Genomic DNA, 14689 nt, shown 5'->3' on the forward strand with positions numbered 1-14689 from the left:
GGGCATGACAAAACCTCCAAGGTGTGACAAGTGAGCTCAGGCCACTCTTCCATTTTTGAAGACCAAAATGCATAAGGGTCCAAACCCCTCTTATGACATTGATATTGAGATACTCCAGCACCATCCTCTCCAGTTGTTCATTATGCGTCAGACTTGTACTCTGTTCTGCTGGTGAACGAACTGGTCTAAAAAATGTGTGAAACAACTTACAGAAATTGCTTGTGCCACTTACCCCTGCTGCTGCTAATGTTTTTGCGTTGACAACTCGACGTTCCCAGGATTGGAAGTCTAGAACTGCGATGCACATTGTGTGCCTCACTGCTGTCTTGGGGAAAAGCACTCTTAAGATTGTCTACAAGTGTGTTTCGATACTCCAGCATGCATGCGTCCCTTTCTAGAGGAAAAAGCATCTGGTAAAATTTACTCTTGTATCGTGGATCTAAAGGAAGGGCAATGTCAGGATTCTGTTGCCCTTCTACAGTTTGACCACTAGTGGCCGCTATTGTTCACTTTAATATTGTGTTCACTCCTTACCACAAGAGACTGCTGTTGTGTTCTGCAATTGCCCTTTACTAAGATGGCGGATTCTGAATCTATGGAATCCATCTTGTTTCCTGTTTGGGCCTACTTAAAGCCACATGGATCTCTCACTCATTGCTTGAGTAGTGTGTCTTGTTATTAGCCTAGTTTCAGTCTCCAGATCTTGAACATTCTTACCCAGACTGATCTATTCACCCTGGATTGTATCCTGCAAACTCCTTGCTATCTCCAAGAACTTTTACTACCACTTGCTTGCTGTTCCTGCTGGTGCTCCTTTGGCCACTGGTTTCCAACAGTACTACGCCAGTATCGTAACAAGCAACCCAGTAGTCAGCATTATTTCTAATCCTAACAATACGGCCATCATGTTGCAGATAGTACAGCAAGAAAGCGCTCATGTGAGGTCCAAGTCAATGATGTGTTGGTGGCGGGGTAACACTCAAGCTTGCTTCCTCTGTCCCCTCCCACCAACCACGGACAACAGAGGGGGGGGATCATTATCCTCTTCATCTCCTGACTGTTGCGTGCCCATCACCACTTCCTCCTCGTCCTCCTCCATTTGTTCCTCGGCTCCTGCACCTTCACTAACAGTTTGTCTGGTATCATGAGACCCCTCGATCACTGTAATCCACCCTCCCATGGCACCAGCTTGTGCGACGACAGTCCGGAACTTAGAAATATTGTTATCCTTTACGCATCCTCCTCTTCCTGTAGGACCACCACCTCCTCCAGCAGACTATTCTATGTGTGCTTCAGCATGTAGATGACCAGAATAGTGATGCGGATGATGGCATAGTCAGCGCTAACCATTTCGAAACTGTGCAGAAGGGTGCAGAGGTCCTTCATCTGTGCCAACTCCCCAAGCGTAATTCGCACGTCCGTACTGCGTTGGCCTGGGCTATGCAAAATTACATACTTCACCAGGGCTTGTCGTAACATGTGCAGAGTTGAATTCCATCATATCGGCACATTGCATATCAACCGGTTAACCAGTAAGCTGAAAGACCTCTGTAATGATGCAAGTTGATGAACTGTGGGGTGCGAACTGCAAAAGTGAGAACACATTGACGTGCTTTCTGCAGCAGCACATCCAGGCTGGGATATTGGAGAAGAAATTGCTTTACCACCAGGTTGAGGACATGAGCCATGCATGGCAAATGTGTGAAGTTGCCCTGGCGTAGGGCCGCCACCAGGTTCACACCGTTATCACACACGGCCTTTCCTGGCTCCAAGGTCAGTGGAGACAGCCATTGCTCAACTCGGCCTGGATAGCTGTCCACAACTCTTGAGCTGTGTGACTGTGGTCTCCAAGGCATATTCATTTAAACACTGCCTGACTGGGGTTAGCCCTGGCTGCGCAGTACGGAGTTGAGGGTATTCTCTGTCCACTGTTGGAACCCGTGTCTCATTAAGGCATAGGTTTAAGGCACAGGTGGAGGCCCTAGAGGAGATGGAGGCCCTAGAGGAGATGGAGGAAGGAGAAGCAGTTTTAGATACAGAGGTTTGTCCGGCAAGACTTGGGTATTCCAAGACTTGTGGAGCAGTCCCTTTCCCACCTGCCCCCACAGTTTCACAGTGCCCAGTCATCAAGATGTAATGCCCCTGGCCATGCTTGCTCTTCCAGGTGTCAGTGGTGAAATGCACCCTGTCAGACTTAGATTTTTTCAAGGAACGTGTGATGTTCCTTGACGTATGGCCCAAGACATCTGTAGCGATGCAAGTCGATGACTCGCAGGGTGCCAATGGTGGAAGTGAGCACACAGTGACCATACTTTCTGCAGCAGTGCAGCCAGGACGGGAGAGTGGCAGAGAAATTGCTGTACCACCAGGTTGAGTACGTCAGCCATACGAGGCACATGTGTGAGGTTGCACTGGCGTAGAGCCGCCACCAGGTTCTCACAGTTATCGCACACGGGCTTCCCTGGAACGCAGGTCTCATAAAGGCACAGGTTGAGGGCGCAGTTGGAGGCCCTGGTGGAGGGGGAGGAGGCAGAAGCAGAGGATGTAGTGTTACATACAGAGGTTTGTCCCGCAAGCCTTGGGAATTCCAAGACTTGTGGAGCAGTCCCTTCCCCTTATGCCCCCACAGCCACCAGAGTCACCAGTGCCCAGTCAGCAAGATGTAACGCCACTGGCCATTCTTGCTCGTCCAGGCGTTTGTGGTGAAAGCATCCTGGCGGACATAGATTTCTTTCATGAAATCGGTGATGTTGTCTGCAACATGCTGGTGTAGCACAGGCACAGCTTTCTTAGAGTAGTAATGGTGATTGGGCAGCTGGTACTGGGGGACTGCGATGGCCATCAGCTTTAGGAAACCGTCTGTATCCACCAGTAAGAAAGGCAGCATTTCTGTAGCCAACAGATTGGAGATGGTGAAGTTCAAGCTCTTAGCTTTGGCATGTGTAGGAGGAAACAATCTTTTACCTGACTACAACTGCGGGACCGAGGACTGGCTGCTGTGCTGAGAGGGTGGAGTAGGGTGAACACGACAAACTGCTGGACTGTGAGTGAGGTGCAGGCAGAGATGTTATGGTGAATTGAGAAAGATGTGGTGTGCTTGGTGTCTGAGATCGTGGGGCGGCCGGTGGTTGGCGAGGCCCGCTAGTCCGCATTTTAGCGTAGTGAGATTCTAACGCATGTTGATCGCACATGTGCCGGTTCATGCATATAGTAGTCAAATTATTGGAATTTTTGCCTCTACTGAATTGTTTTTTACAAAGTTGGCAGATAAAGTGAGTTTGGTCATCCTTTGCGGTCTCAAAAAAGGCCCAGGATAGCCAACCCTTCCGCCCCTGCAAACTGCAGACCCGTGACCACTGCTGGTCACAGCCAGAGTTGTGGCTGAGGATGCAGTGTTTGTCGTGATTGCACCACTCCGTGTCTGTGCCTGAAACTGCAACGTAATCTCCTCGTCTTCCTCCTCCTCCATCATCTCTGCTGAACTACTCAGCTGTGTGCCTCTGGGTTTACACCAATTGGGATCTAGAAGCTCATCATTATCCTTTCTATTCTCCCACTCCTCGCCCCGATAGTCACCCTCCTCCTCTTCCTGCCCTGACAGCACAGTACAGTCCATGTGCGCCTCAGGAATCTGAGTCTCATCAGGATCACCTCCACCCCCAGGGGTTAACGTCTGGTGACGAGGGCCTGGATTCTGCTTAGACCCTACTTCATTTGGCCCCGGATCCAACTGAAAAAAATTTGGGCATCGGTGCAGATGCTTTCCTCCTCTAAAGTCTTTAAATCTTTGGAGCAGACCTCTGATGCCCATGGAATTGAGTGTGTGAACAGCTCTGCAGACTCACCCATCTGTGGTTCTGCACAGTCAGTTGGATGGTTGGAGATTTGTGATGTGGGGGGAAACAAGAATAATTGGGGTGCCATCTCTGAGGATTGTACTGTGTGTGATGTTAAGGTGGAGGAAGAGGACACTTGATGCAGTGCTTGCCATCTATTGGAGCACATGCTCTTTCTGGCCCTGGTCTACAAAGCGCACCGCTGTGCGACTGCCAAAGAAAGGGAGTGGAGTAGTCCGTCCAGTAACAGAAGTTGTCAGTTGTCTTTGGATAGGACGAGCCGGTGTTTGTTCAGTAAAGCTTTCAGTAACATTACCACCTACCCCACATACACCTGGTACACCAAGCCTATTTCCCCTTCCACCATGACCTTGCTTTCCCCACTCATGTTGGATGTACCCTTCTCCTCTTTTAACCAGCTGTTTCACAACCCTAGACCCAGACCTGTCCGTCAACTGTCACTAGAATAACAATCAGTATTTATTTGCTGAGATAGTGTGGCTAGACCACAGAATTAGCACAAAAGATTTATATGCTGAAATGTGGAATCCTGGCTGGACCACACAATTAGCGCAAAGGATTTAGATGCTGAAATGTGCAATCCTGGCTGGACCACACAATTAGAGCTAAGGATTTAGAAGCTAAAATGTGGACTGCTGGCTGGACCACACAATTAGCACAAAGGATTGATCTGCTGAAATGTGGATTATTGGTGGGACCACACAACTAGTACAAAGGATTGATCTGCTGGAAGGCCGATTTGACACAATATCCTATCTATCTGAACGAGCTGACAAAAAGCCACCTAGCGAACGATCTGACTATTTCCAGCAGCAGCCTCACTATGCTGTTACACTGACAAAATAGCGCCAAAGCCACATGTCTGCTTTTTATATGGTGAGGGACATGTGGCTTCGGCAGCCAATGACACAAGCCCTTGTTTCTGGACGTTGTGGATTGTTTCTGCACCCTGATTGGCTGCCGGAATCTCCACACATTAAGTTAATAAACAACAAAAAAAAAGGATAACAGTCTGCCGCTCCTCTTCCCTCATCAAACATGTCATCCCCACACATCATACAGAACCACTATCCTAGACAAAGTCCTAACAAAAGCATTAGTGGAAACTCTATCATTTACCAAACTTTGGCCGAATTTTGCCGATTTTGAGGAAAATGCTCGGGGGTCCAAACATGAATCTGAATGTGCCATGTTCGCGTCGACTTTGAGATTGGCGAACGTTTTCCGAACAAGTTCACTCATCTTTACTTATAAACCCTTTCCTAATCTGTCTACATACTTCTTGTTGACCTCAAAACGGTTTGGCTTTTCACTTGACTGCACTTCCGAGACGTGTAGTGCTGCTAGATATTGACCTTGGCTTCTCCAGCTTAGATGTCCACCTGCCTGACTTCTGTGTGTGACCCGGCTTTCTTCTTGACATTCAGCTGTAATCTGGCAACTCACAACTACATTACAATTGGAGACATGGTGCCTTTCTGCAGCAAATAAAATACCATTTAACCACTGAAACTTTGCTACCAAAATGCGTTAATCAAAAAAGGTGTAAAAAAAAGCTTTTTTTGTTATGCATCAAATCTATCAGTAAGTAAAATGCACGTCAATTAATTGTGTGATCAAACTCATAACATAATGAGCACAGGATCTGTGACTTCTCTGCATTTTGCGGTCACTACTCACCTGGGCGGTCATATGTAGGAATCTCCTCTTTACGAGGCTCATCACCCCTCACATATGTCTCTGTAGTATTAATATGGGTCAGATCTTCACCCTGAAAAAATATTGTAAAAGTCATAGAAAAATGATGACCAAAACCAACATGACAGCAGTAGTTATAGGAGACAAATAGCTGCCAATCTCCTGTATAAATCTAACCTCTCAGCTCCATATTAAAAATATGAAGGTATTTTACACTACAAAACTGGTGAAAATACCGTGATAAATTGGGGCCCTAATGGCTATGGCCAACTTTATTCCTGTTATCTCCACCATTGTGGGTGGGTATTTGGGTCAGATCTTAACCCTGAAACAAATACTGTAAAAGTCACAGACAGATGAGAAGTCACATTTACGATCAGCTTTAATCCTGCCATCTCCACCGTTTTCATTACACAAGTAGAAACCATATAATACTGGTGGATAAAACAAGACTGAACACAAGACCTTTACAGCCATCTACACATCATAGGGGGGATCTCATGACACCTTCTCTCCATCTACCTGATGATCCTGAAGAACATTGGGATCTTCTTGTTTACAGTCCTGTGGAAGAAGAGGACAGGGACATCTCTCTGGTGTTGTCCTCTTACTGGATAGATCTGGAGGAAACACATACAGGGACTGAATTCATTCTTTACATACAGACAATTATAGGCCGTGTGTGTTTAGTCCTGTCTATTACCTGGTGATGTGAGGGGCTGGGGAACCTCCATCATGACGTCCTTGTACAGATCTTTGTGTCCTTCTAAATACTCCCACTCCTCCATGGAGAAATAGACAGCAACATCCTGACACCTTATAGGAACCTGACACATACAATGATACCATCATCCCCCCGATCCCTTCATAGCGTTACTGTATAATGTCCCAGCATTCCCAGCAGTGTCACCTCTCCATTCAGCAGCTCAATCATCTTGTAGGTGAGTTCTAGGATCTTTTGGTCATTGATGTCCTCATTTATCAGGGGGTGAGGTGGAGGCCCCGTGATTGGGCTCAGAGGTCTTCCCCATCCCTCAGAGACAGGGTCCTGACAGCACTCACTAGAGGTCTTCTTCACTACTGTGTAATCCTGGTTATGGAGAGACACATTAATAAATCTCACTCCAGACATTTCCCGAGTACTCACCTCTCCAGTTCTGTCCATCTGTTATTCCCATAGATAAGAATGATGTAATGTGACGTCATCAGAATCTCTCACCTCTCCAGTAAGCCGGAAGAGGATCTCTAGGGTGAGGTGTAATATCCTCTCCGCCATCTTCTTCTTGTCTTTATCCATCCACTAAGGTTTAAGGTAAATTTTCTAGAAGATGGAAGATAATGATGAACAACTCGCTGTTCACACGTTCAGTTTTTTCAGCTTCTTTTAACCCTTTCAGGTTTCTAAAACAGTTAGAAGAAGTGACCTGAAACAGCAGATAAGACCCCAAAGTCCTGTCAGGCGGCGTTCTGCTCTGAGGCCTGAGACGGGTGTTATAGTGGGATCACAGGACTCCGTCTGTTATTAGGGAGATTCACATTAACGAGAAAAGGAAAAGGATCGTTCCGTAATGGCCTCAATGTGCTGCGTGTGATCGAGGGAGCGGCTGCTGGAGGATCCTTCATTACATGAAGAACACGAGAAGAAAACGACGTCCAAGAGACCGAACCCGAATCCTGCGAGAGAGTAATGGAGACGGCACCGACCTCCACCTGCAGAGCCACCACCACATATATGGCTGCTCTGTGCGCACAGGACCTGTGATGAGGTCACAGGAGGGGAGGAGTCAGGGGTCACATGATCAGGGGCCTCAGTGGATGCAGGACTCTGATGTGCTGGTTGTCATGGTGCTGGATGAGCTGAAGTTCATGTGTGGGGTCAGGAGGGGTTTACAGTGTGGATGTAGCAGAGCCGCGTGTGTACGAGGTGTACGGAGCGGAGCCGTGTGTGCACGAGGTGTACGGAGCGGAGCCGCGTGTGTACGAGGTGTATGGAGCGGAGCCGCTTGTGCACGAGGTGTACGGAGCGGAGCCGCGTGTGTAAGAGGTGTACGGAGCGGAGCCGTGTGTGTACGAGGTGTGCGGAACACTTAAGAATACTTATTAATCCACAAAGCTGTAAATATCCTAGAAATCAAGACTGAGGGGCTTTTATTTGTTTCTTCACCTTGACCATGAAGCTTCTAATCAATATATCCCGATTTATCTATCTGCATCCTCTGAATAGAGCGACTTCTGTGTCACTAAGACGAATGATGATGGAAGTGTATGTGCATGAAGGAAGTGTGGCAAGACGACTCGCTCGGCTCTCCTGGAGGCAGACTCAGGACACACGTTCTCAGGTTTCCTTTCTGCTGGTTTATTATCAGCCATAAACTCATGCAGGTTTCACGGGAAAAACAAACATGACCCCTCTGGGTTAAACGAAAAAAAACAAAAAACAAAGTATAACTCAGTCCATAGATGAGCGGGTTCCGCCCGCTCTCAGTAGCATAAACTGCACTGCTAAAGTCCATGTGAAAAGCTCTGCAGCTTCCACAATACTGTCTGGAGACTTCCCTCTCCAGACCACACTCCAGAGAAAAAAAAAGGGACTGAGCTTTTACACATTGCTCAGCCACACCCTGAGGGGAGGTAGGGGGAATGGCGTCCCACCCTCTTTGCCATTCCCATAAAACCGCACACCCTTTAACAGAGTAAGCCTACCAGCATATAACACGCTGGCAGAAAAAATAAAGTAGGTCTTAGTTCACACAGGAGAGCATCCTGAGTGACACATACCTCCCCTCACATATAAAACCAGTGACACTGTCACAGAAGCTATCAGTTTCTATGCACCTTCATTTACCTCACTATGGCTGTATACATGTTTGTATGTATTTCAGTCATAAACACCTTGCTCGGTCTAAGATGATGTGATGTGGCTTCCGGACACATAGTTGATGGGAGGTATGTATCACAGAGGTGGTAGTCCTCTGTGATGTAAACCTGGAGTATTGCTCTAGCGCACATAGTACTAAGAAGCTTGTTCTGTGCTTCTAGACCAGGGTTTTAAGGGCAGCTTGAGAGATGGGTAGGCCTGGCTGCCCACATACCCACCTGTGGGTGTGGTCCATAGGGTAAAATGGAGTCTGTTTGTTTTGACACGTGGTCTGTGTGTGTGGAGGTAAGAAGTCCTCCTGTGTGTTATCTCCAAACTGAGCCGGTGTACTGGATACTATCCAGCTTGTCTGATCTGGACTGTCTCTAAAGTGCCATTGTTGGAACTGTTTACTTTGTTTTGCCTGCATTGAAAGGCCATTTATTTTGCTATGCTTGTGATGTGGTTTATGAAGAACCAATAACCCAGCAAGGACATATAAATGGAAAAGGTTCCCATGTTGCTTCACCACGCACCCAAGTGAGTAGCATTCCCACAATTGGTGTTAGAAATACGGGCAGCGTTCCCAGGGAACACGTGTGACTGCTACAGAGGTCCTGCATGCCCTGGGCGAAGGCGGCCATAAGCCAGCAAATAGCGTCAGATAGCATGGAGAACCTAGTGAAACACCTGGTACAAGCCCAGCTGTAGCAGCAGTACCAACAACAGCTGGCGCAACAGGAGACAAATAAGCTGCTTTTTCAACAGAGGTTCGTGGCATGGCGGCAGATTCGACTCAAAGGTCAGCTGATGATTTTCCCATCCTGAAGGCGGTAAGGAGAGCCCTACAGAAAATGACCAAGGGTGATGACATACAGACCTTTTTGACCATTTTTGAAAGGGTCGCTGAGAGGGAGAAACTCTAGCCAGAGCAATGGAAGGAAGTGCTGGTGCCATACTTAACGGGGGAGCTCCAGAAGACCTACTATGACTTAGCCTTAAAAGACGCGCTTGAGAGTGACAATGTCAGGGTACAACGGGTCCACCGCTGGGCATATCACAGTGACAAACCCCCTCGCTACCAAATGTTTGATTTGCTGAACCACGTCCAAAAATGGTTGCAGGCAAAGTCCTCTACCCCTGCGCAGATGGTTGAGCAAGTGGTAATGTACTAGTTTGTGCACTCCTTTCCGAGGCCAATACAGACTTGGGTTGCCCAGGGTGATCCCCGGAATGCCAATGACCTGGTCAGACTGTTCAAAAGATATCAGGGGGTTGATGGTTCCTTGGGAAGGCAACCTACTCCACACTGGGGGTCCCAACAGGGATCGAAGACCCAAAAAGGGGTGGGGTGTCCATGGTCGAAAGGGTCAGTGCAGGGTATGCCAAAGGTCCCAGCTGGCAATATTATATGCTGGAAATGTCACGGCCCAGGCCATATAGCCCCATGTAGTCCCCTGACCTCCAAGCAGATGGACTGTAGCCTGGGTCGCCACTGTTCATACTACAGTCATGGCCAAAAGTTTTGAGAATGACACCAAAATTATATTTTCACATGATCTGCTGGCCTCTGGTTTTTATTAGTGTTTGTCTGATGTTTATATCACATACAGAAATATAATTGCAATCATATTATGAGTACCAATAGGTTCTATTGACAGTTAGAATGAGTTAATGCAGCAAGTCAATATTTGCAGTGTTGCCCCTTCTTCTTCAAGACCTCTGTAATTCTCCCTGGCATGCTCTCAATCAACTTTTGGACCAAATCCTGACTGATAGCAGTCCATTCTTGCATAATCAATGCTTGCATTTTGCCAGAATTTGTTGGTTTTTGTTTGTCTACCCGTCTCTTGATGATTGACCACAAGTTCTCAATGGGATTAAGATCTGGGGAGTTTCCAGGCCATGGACCCAAAATCTCTATGTTTTGTTCCATGAGCCATTTAGTTATCACCTTTGCTTTATGGCAAGGTGCTCCATCATGCTGGAAAAGGTATTGTTGGGCGCCAAACTGCTCTTGGACGGTTGGGAGAAGTTGCTCTTGGAGGACATTCTGGTACCATTCTTTATTCATGGCTGTGTTTTTAGGCAAGACTGTGAGTGAGCCGATTCCCTTGGCTGAGAAGCAACCCCACACATGAATGGTTTCAGGATGCTTTACAGTTGGCATGAGACAAGACTGGTGGTAGCGCTCACCTCTTCTTCTCCGAATAAGCTGTTTTCCAGATGTCCCAAACAATCGAAAAGGGGATTCATCAGAGAAAATGACTTTGCCCCAGTCCTCAGCAGTCCACTCCCTGTACCTTTTGCAGAATATCAGTCGGTCCCTGATGTTTTTTCTGGAGAGAAGTGGCTTCTTTGCTGCCCTCCTTGAAACCAGCCCTTGCTCAAAGAGTCTCCGCCTCACAGTGCGTGCAGAAGCACTCACACCAGCCTGCTGCCATTCCTGAGCAAGCTCGGCACTGCTGGTAGTCCGATCCCGCAGCTGAAACAGTTTAAAGATACGGTCCTGGCGCTTGCTGGTCTTTCTTGGGCGCCCTGGAGCCTTTTTGACAACAATGGAAGCTCTCTCCTTGAAGTTCTTGATGATGCGATAGATTGTTGACTGAGGTGCAATCTTTGTAGCTGCGATACTCTTCCCTGTTAGGCCATTTTTGTGCAGTGCAATGATGGCTGCACGTGTTTCTTTAGAGATAACCATGGTTAACTGAAGAGAAACAATGATACCAAGAGCCAGCCTCCTTTTAAAGTGTCCAGTGATATCATTCTTACTTAATCATGACTGATTGATCGCCAGCCCTGTCCTCATCAACACCCACACCTGTGTTAATGGATCAATCACTAAAACGATGTTAGCTGCTCCTTTTAAGGCAGGACTGCAATGATGTTGAAATGTGCTTTGGGGGTTAAAGTTCATTTTCTGGGCAAATATTGACTTTGCAAGTACAGTAATTGCTGTTAAGCTGATCACTCTTTGACATTCAGGAGTATATGCAAATTGCCATTACAAAAAATGAAGCAGTAAACTTTGGAAAAATTACTATTTGTCTCATTCTCAATACTTTTGGCCATGACTGTATGTGTATCCAGATTGCAGTGCGAACTTTCCACACAACAAGGGGCCACAAGCTTGTCCTTTAATGGGGAATGGTCAGCAAGTGCCTGGACTGCTAGGCTCAGGAAGTTTGGTGACCCTTGTGAGGGCCACATTTCCTCTCCAGCTTATCCCTGGGAAGAAGGTTGACGTCAATTGCTTTCACGAGGATGCTAAAGACTATCCAGTGGCCAGAGTGGACATTGAAATGCGCCCAGATACTGAGTCTCACGAGATTGGCATGGTCTAGGACTTTCTGCACCCCATTATTATAGGTCAGGACTTTTGTTTGTTTTAGGACTTTTGAGGGAGGGTGACAGTGCTCGATTAAGAGACGGGTGTGACACGCTGAGGGGAGGAATCATGACACCTAACATTTAATTAATTTTCCTTGATGGTAAACATGTAAACTTTTTGTCACTCGGCCTATAGGTGACCCCTCACCAGGTGGGACTATATCTTTTGATCTTCCAACAAATACGACTAGATCTGCAGTGGACTATTTACTATGAATTGTATCTGATCACTCCTCATTGTGGCCAGAGGCTAGAAATCTACTCTCTTAGCCTCGGGAATGGTCATCCCTTTTTGGTAAACTATTATATTCTTTGTCACTCTAAGCTCATAAACACTAAGATCATAAAAAGGCTATGATCAAACATGTTGCATTTTTCAGCGTTTTTTGCTGCAGATTTTTATGCAAATTTTCAGCTGCGTTTTGCAGCACCAGCAAAGTCTATGAGAAACCAGAATACTCTGTGTTACGCATCATGGTTTATTTTTGTTGCGTATTTTGTGCCTTGGTTGAGTTTTTGGAAAATAGAGCATGTCACTTCTTTCAGCGTTTTTTCACCCATAGGAAGTAATGGGTGGTGAAAAAACGCACCAAAATTTGCATCAGCGTTTTTTCTGCGTTTTTGATGGCAAAATAGAATGGGGTCTTTTTTTTCACAGAACTTTATGTACATGCATAAATAAAGACAGAAGGACAGTGAAAAAAATGCTGAAAAAAAGGCACAAAAACACATAAAAAAAGCAACAAAACCTGTGTTTTTGACGCAGCTGATTTCCTGCCAGAGATTAGGTTTTGCTGCAAATTTGTGATGCTGAAAAACCCAACATGTGTGAACATAGCCTAAAACTACTGAGTCCTGTGTTGGAAAATCACTTGCAGATGAGGATCTTATTGTAATAATGTGCAATTGTATGTTCAGGAGAATTAAACTAGGAGAGTCACTTGTATAAAAGGATCTGGGTGTAATAATGTGCAGTCATCGTATGTTCAGGGAAATTATACTAGAAGAGTCACTTATAGAGAAGGATCTGGGTGTAATAATGTGCAGTCATCGTATGTTCAGGGGAGTTAAACTAGGTGTCAGGATTTCTGTTGCCCTTCCACAGTTTGACCACTAGTGGCCGCTATTGTTCACTTTAAAAATTGTGCTGCAGTTTCACTCCTTACCACTGGAGGCTGCTGTTATGTTTTTCAATTGCCCTTTACCAAGATGGTGGATTCTGAATCTATGGAATCCATCTTGTTTCCTGTTTGGGCCTACTTAAAGCCACATGGAACTCTCACTCATTGCTTGAGTATTGTGTCTAGCTGTTAGCCTAGTTTCAGTTTCCATCTACGGATTGTTTCCTACAACTCCTGTTGCTAACTCCAAGAACTTCTAGAACCGCTTGCTATTCCTGCTTGTGCTCGTTCGGCCACTGGTTTCCAGCAGTACTATGCCAGTATCGTAAAAGGATACTCAAGCCTTCATCATGGATGCCGCCAAGGGAGGAAAATTGGAGGTTTGTGTATATAAGATGAACTGTTTGCTTACCAACATCTATGCAGATATGCAAACACTAAAAACAAAAGACACGACATTTGAAAATCAGACAACTCATAATGTTAACATTTTTGGACAAGCTACACAGGATCTACAGAATATTGTGCAAGATGTAAGCAATAAGATTGCACTGCAGTCTGAACAGATCCTTCAGTTACAAAATAAACTTATTGCTCTGGCCCCTCCACCCACTCTTCTGCTTCCACCTTCTAGGTTTGGTGGAGACCATGATAAATTTTGTGCATTCATCAATCAGTGCAGATTGTACTTTGGTGCACACCCTGCTCACTTCCAGACAGATCAAAAGTATTGTGTATAACTATGCTACTGACACATAAAGCATTGGCCTGGGCCAGCTCCCTCATTGAAACTCATGATGATCGACGTAATAATCTGCAGGCTTTCCTAGCAGCCATGAGACAGGTGTTTGATGACTCTAATCATTGTGCAACAGCTTAATCTACACTGATGGTGCTACATCAGGGTAAACCATCTGCTGCGGAGTACACTACAGAATTCAGATGGTGGGTGATTGATACTGAATGAAATAATGCTGCATAATTATCTTTTTATTAAGAACGGACTCTCCAGCGCACTCAAAGATGAACTAGCCCGGGCCGATGCTCCCACCAATTTTGATGACTTCATGCACAATCGTATTCGTATAGACAACCGATTATCAGAGAGAAGATTGGAAAAGTGGAATTCAAACTGCTCCCGCAACAATAATCGTTATCCACCTGCATTAACCACCAGTCCCACAGACTTTGAGATAAAGAGTCCTCACATATCTGAAGTTGAATCCATGCAGTTCGCCAGCCTGTTAAAACATGAAAGTGCTGAGAGAAAAGAACGGAGACTTCGGAAAAATCAGTGTTTTTATTGTGGCAAGACTGACCACTTTCTGGTCAATTGTCCTTCTCGACTACGTAAAACAGTGGCAGTTGTAGCGGAAGAATCAGTCTTGTCTGAACGGGCGCCTCCAGTGAATGCTGTCATCCATTCAATTTTCTCTATTGCACTCAAAATTAATAAAAAAAAATAAGGACTCTCATTGCTTCATTTCTATCAAGTTTCTACCCTAGTTGATTCAAGCGCAGAAATTTTATGGACATCTCTTTCGCAAAGGAACATGTGGTAAAAATTCAAAACAGACTTTCATCTATTATCATGGAAACTGTTGATGGATCTCCACTAAATTCGCAACCAGTGAATCAAGAGACTGAACCCTTAGAGATAGTTATGGAACCTAATCACCATGAGGTTTTATCTTTCCTACTAATCTCATCTCCATATTTTCCAATAATCCTGGGGTTGCCATGGCTTCAGACTCGAAATCCCACAA

The 14689-nt window shown here is 45.8% G+C and overlaps 1 protein-coding gene and 1 pseudogene across 1 annotated transcript in view; both read right to left on the reverse strand.

Annotated features, from left to right (window-relative positions):
* LOC141192267 (uncharacterized) overlaps positions 1 to 7318 on the reverse strand; it is a 73595-nt pseudogene extending 66277 nt beyond the window's left edge.
* LOC141192248 (uncharacterized) overlaps positions 1 to 7322 on the reverse strand; it is a 231437-nt gene extending 224115 nt beyond the window's left edge. The window contains exon 1 of the mRNA XM_073661743.1: positions 7260 to 7322. Within this exon, the coding sequence (XP_073517844.1) occupies positions 7260 to 7285 (26 nt within the window). The 5' untranslated portion in view covers positions 7286 to 7322. The remainder of the gene's footprint in view (positions 1 to 7259) is intronic.
* Between the last annotated feature and the right edge of the window lie 7367 nt (positions 7323 to 14689).

Source organism: Phyllobates terribilis, unplaced genomic scaffold (assembly GCF_046119375.1).
Source record: "Phyllobates terribilis strain yellow unplaced genomic scaffold, ASM4611937v1 Scaffold_56__1_contigs__length_8794411, whole genome shotgun sequence".
NCBI lineage: Eukaryota > Metazoa > Chordata > Amphibia > Anura > Dendrobatidae > Phyllobates > Phyllobates terribilis.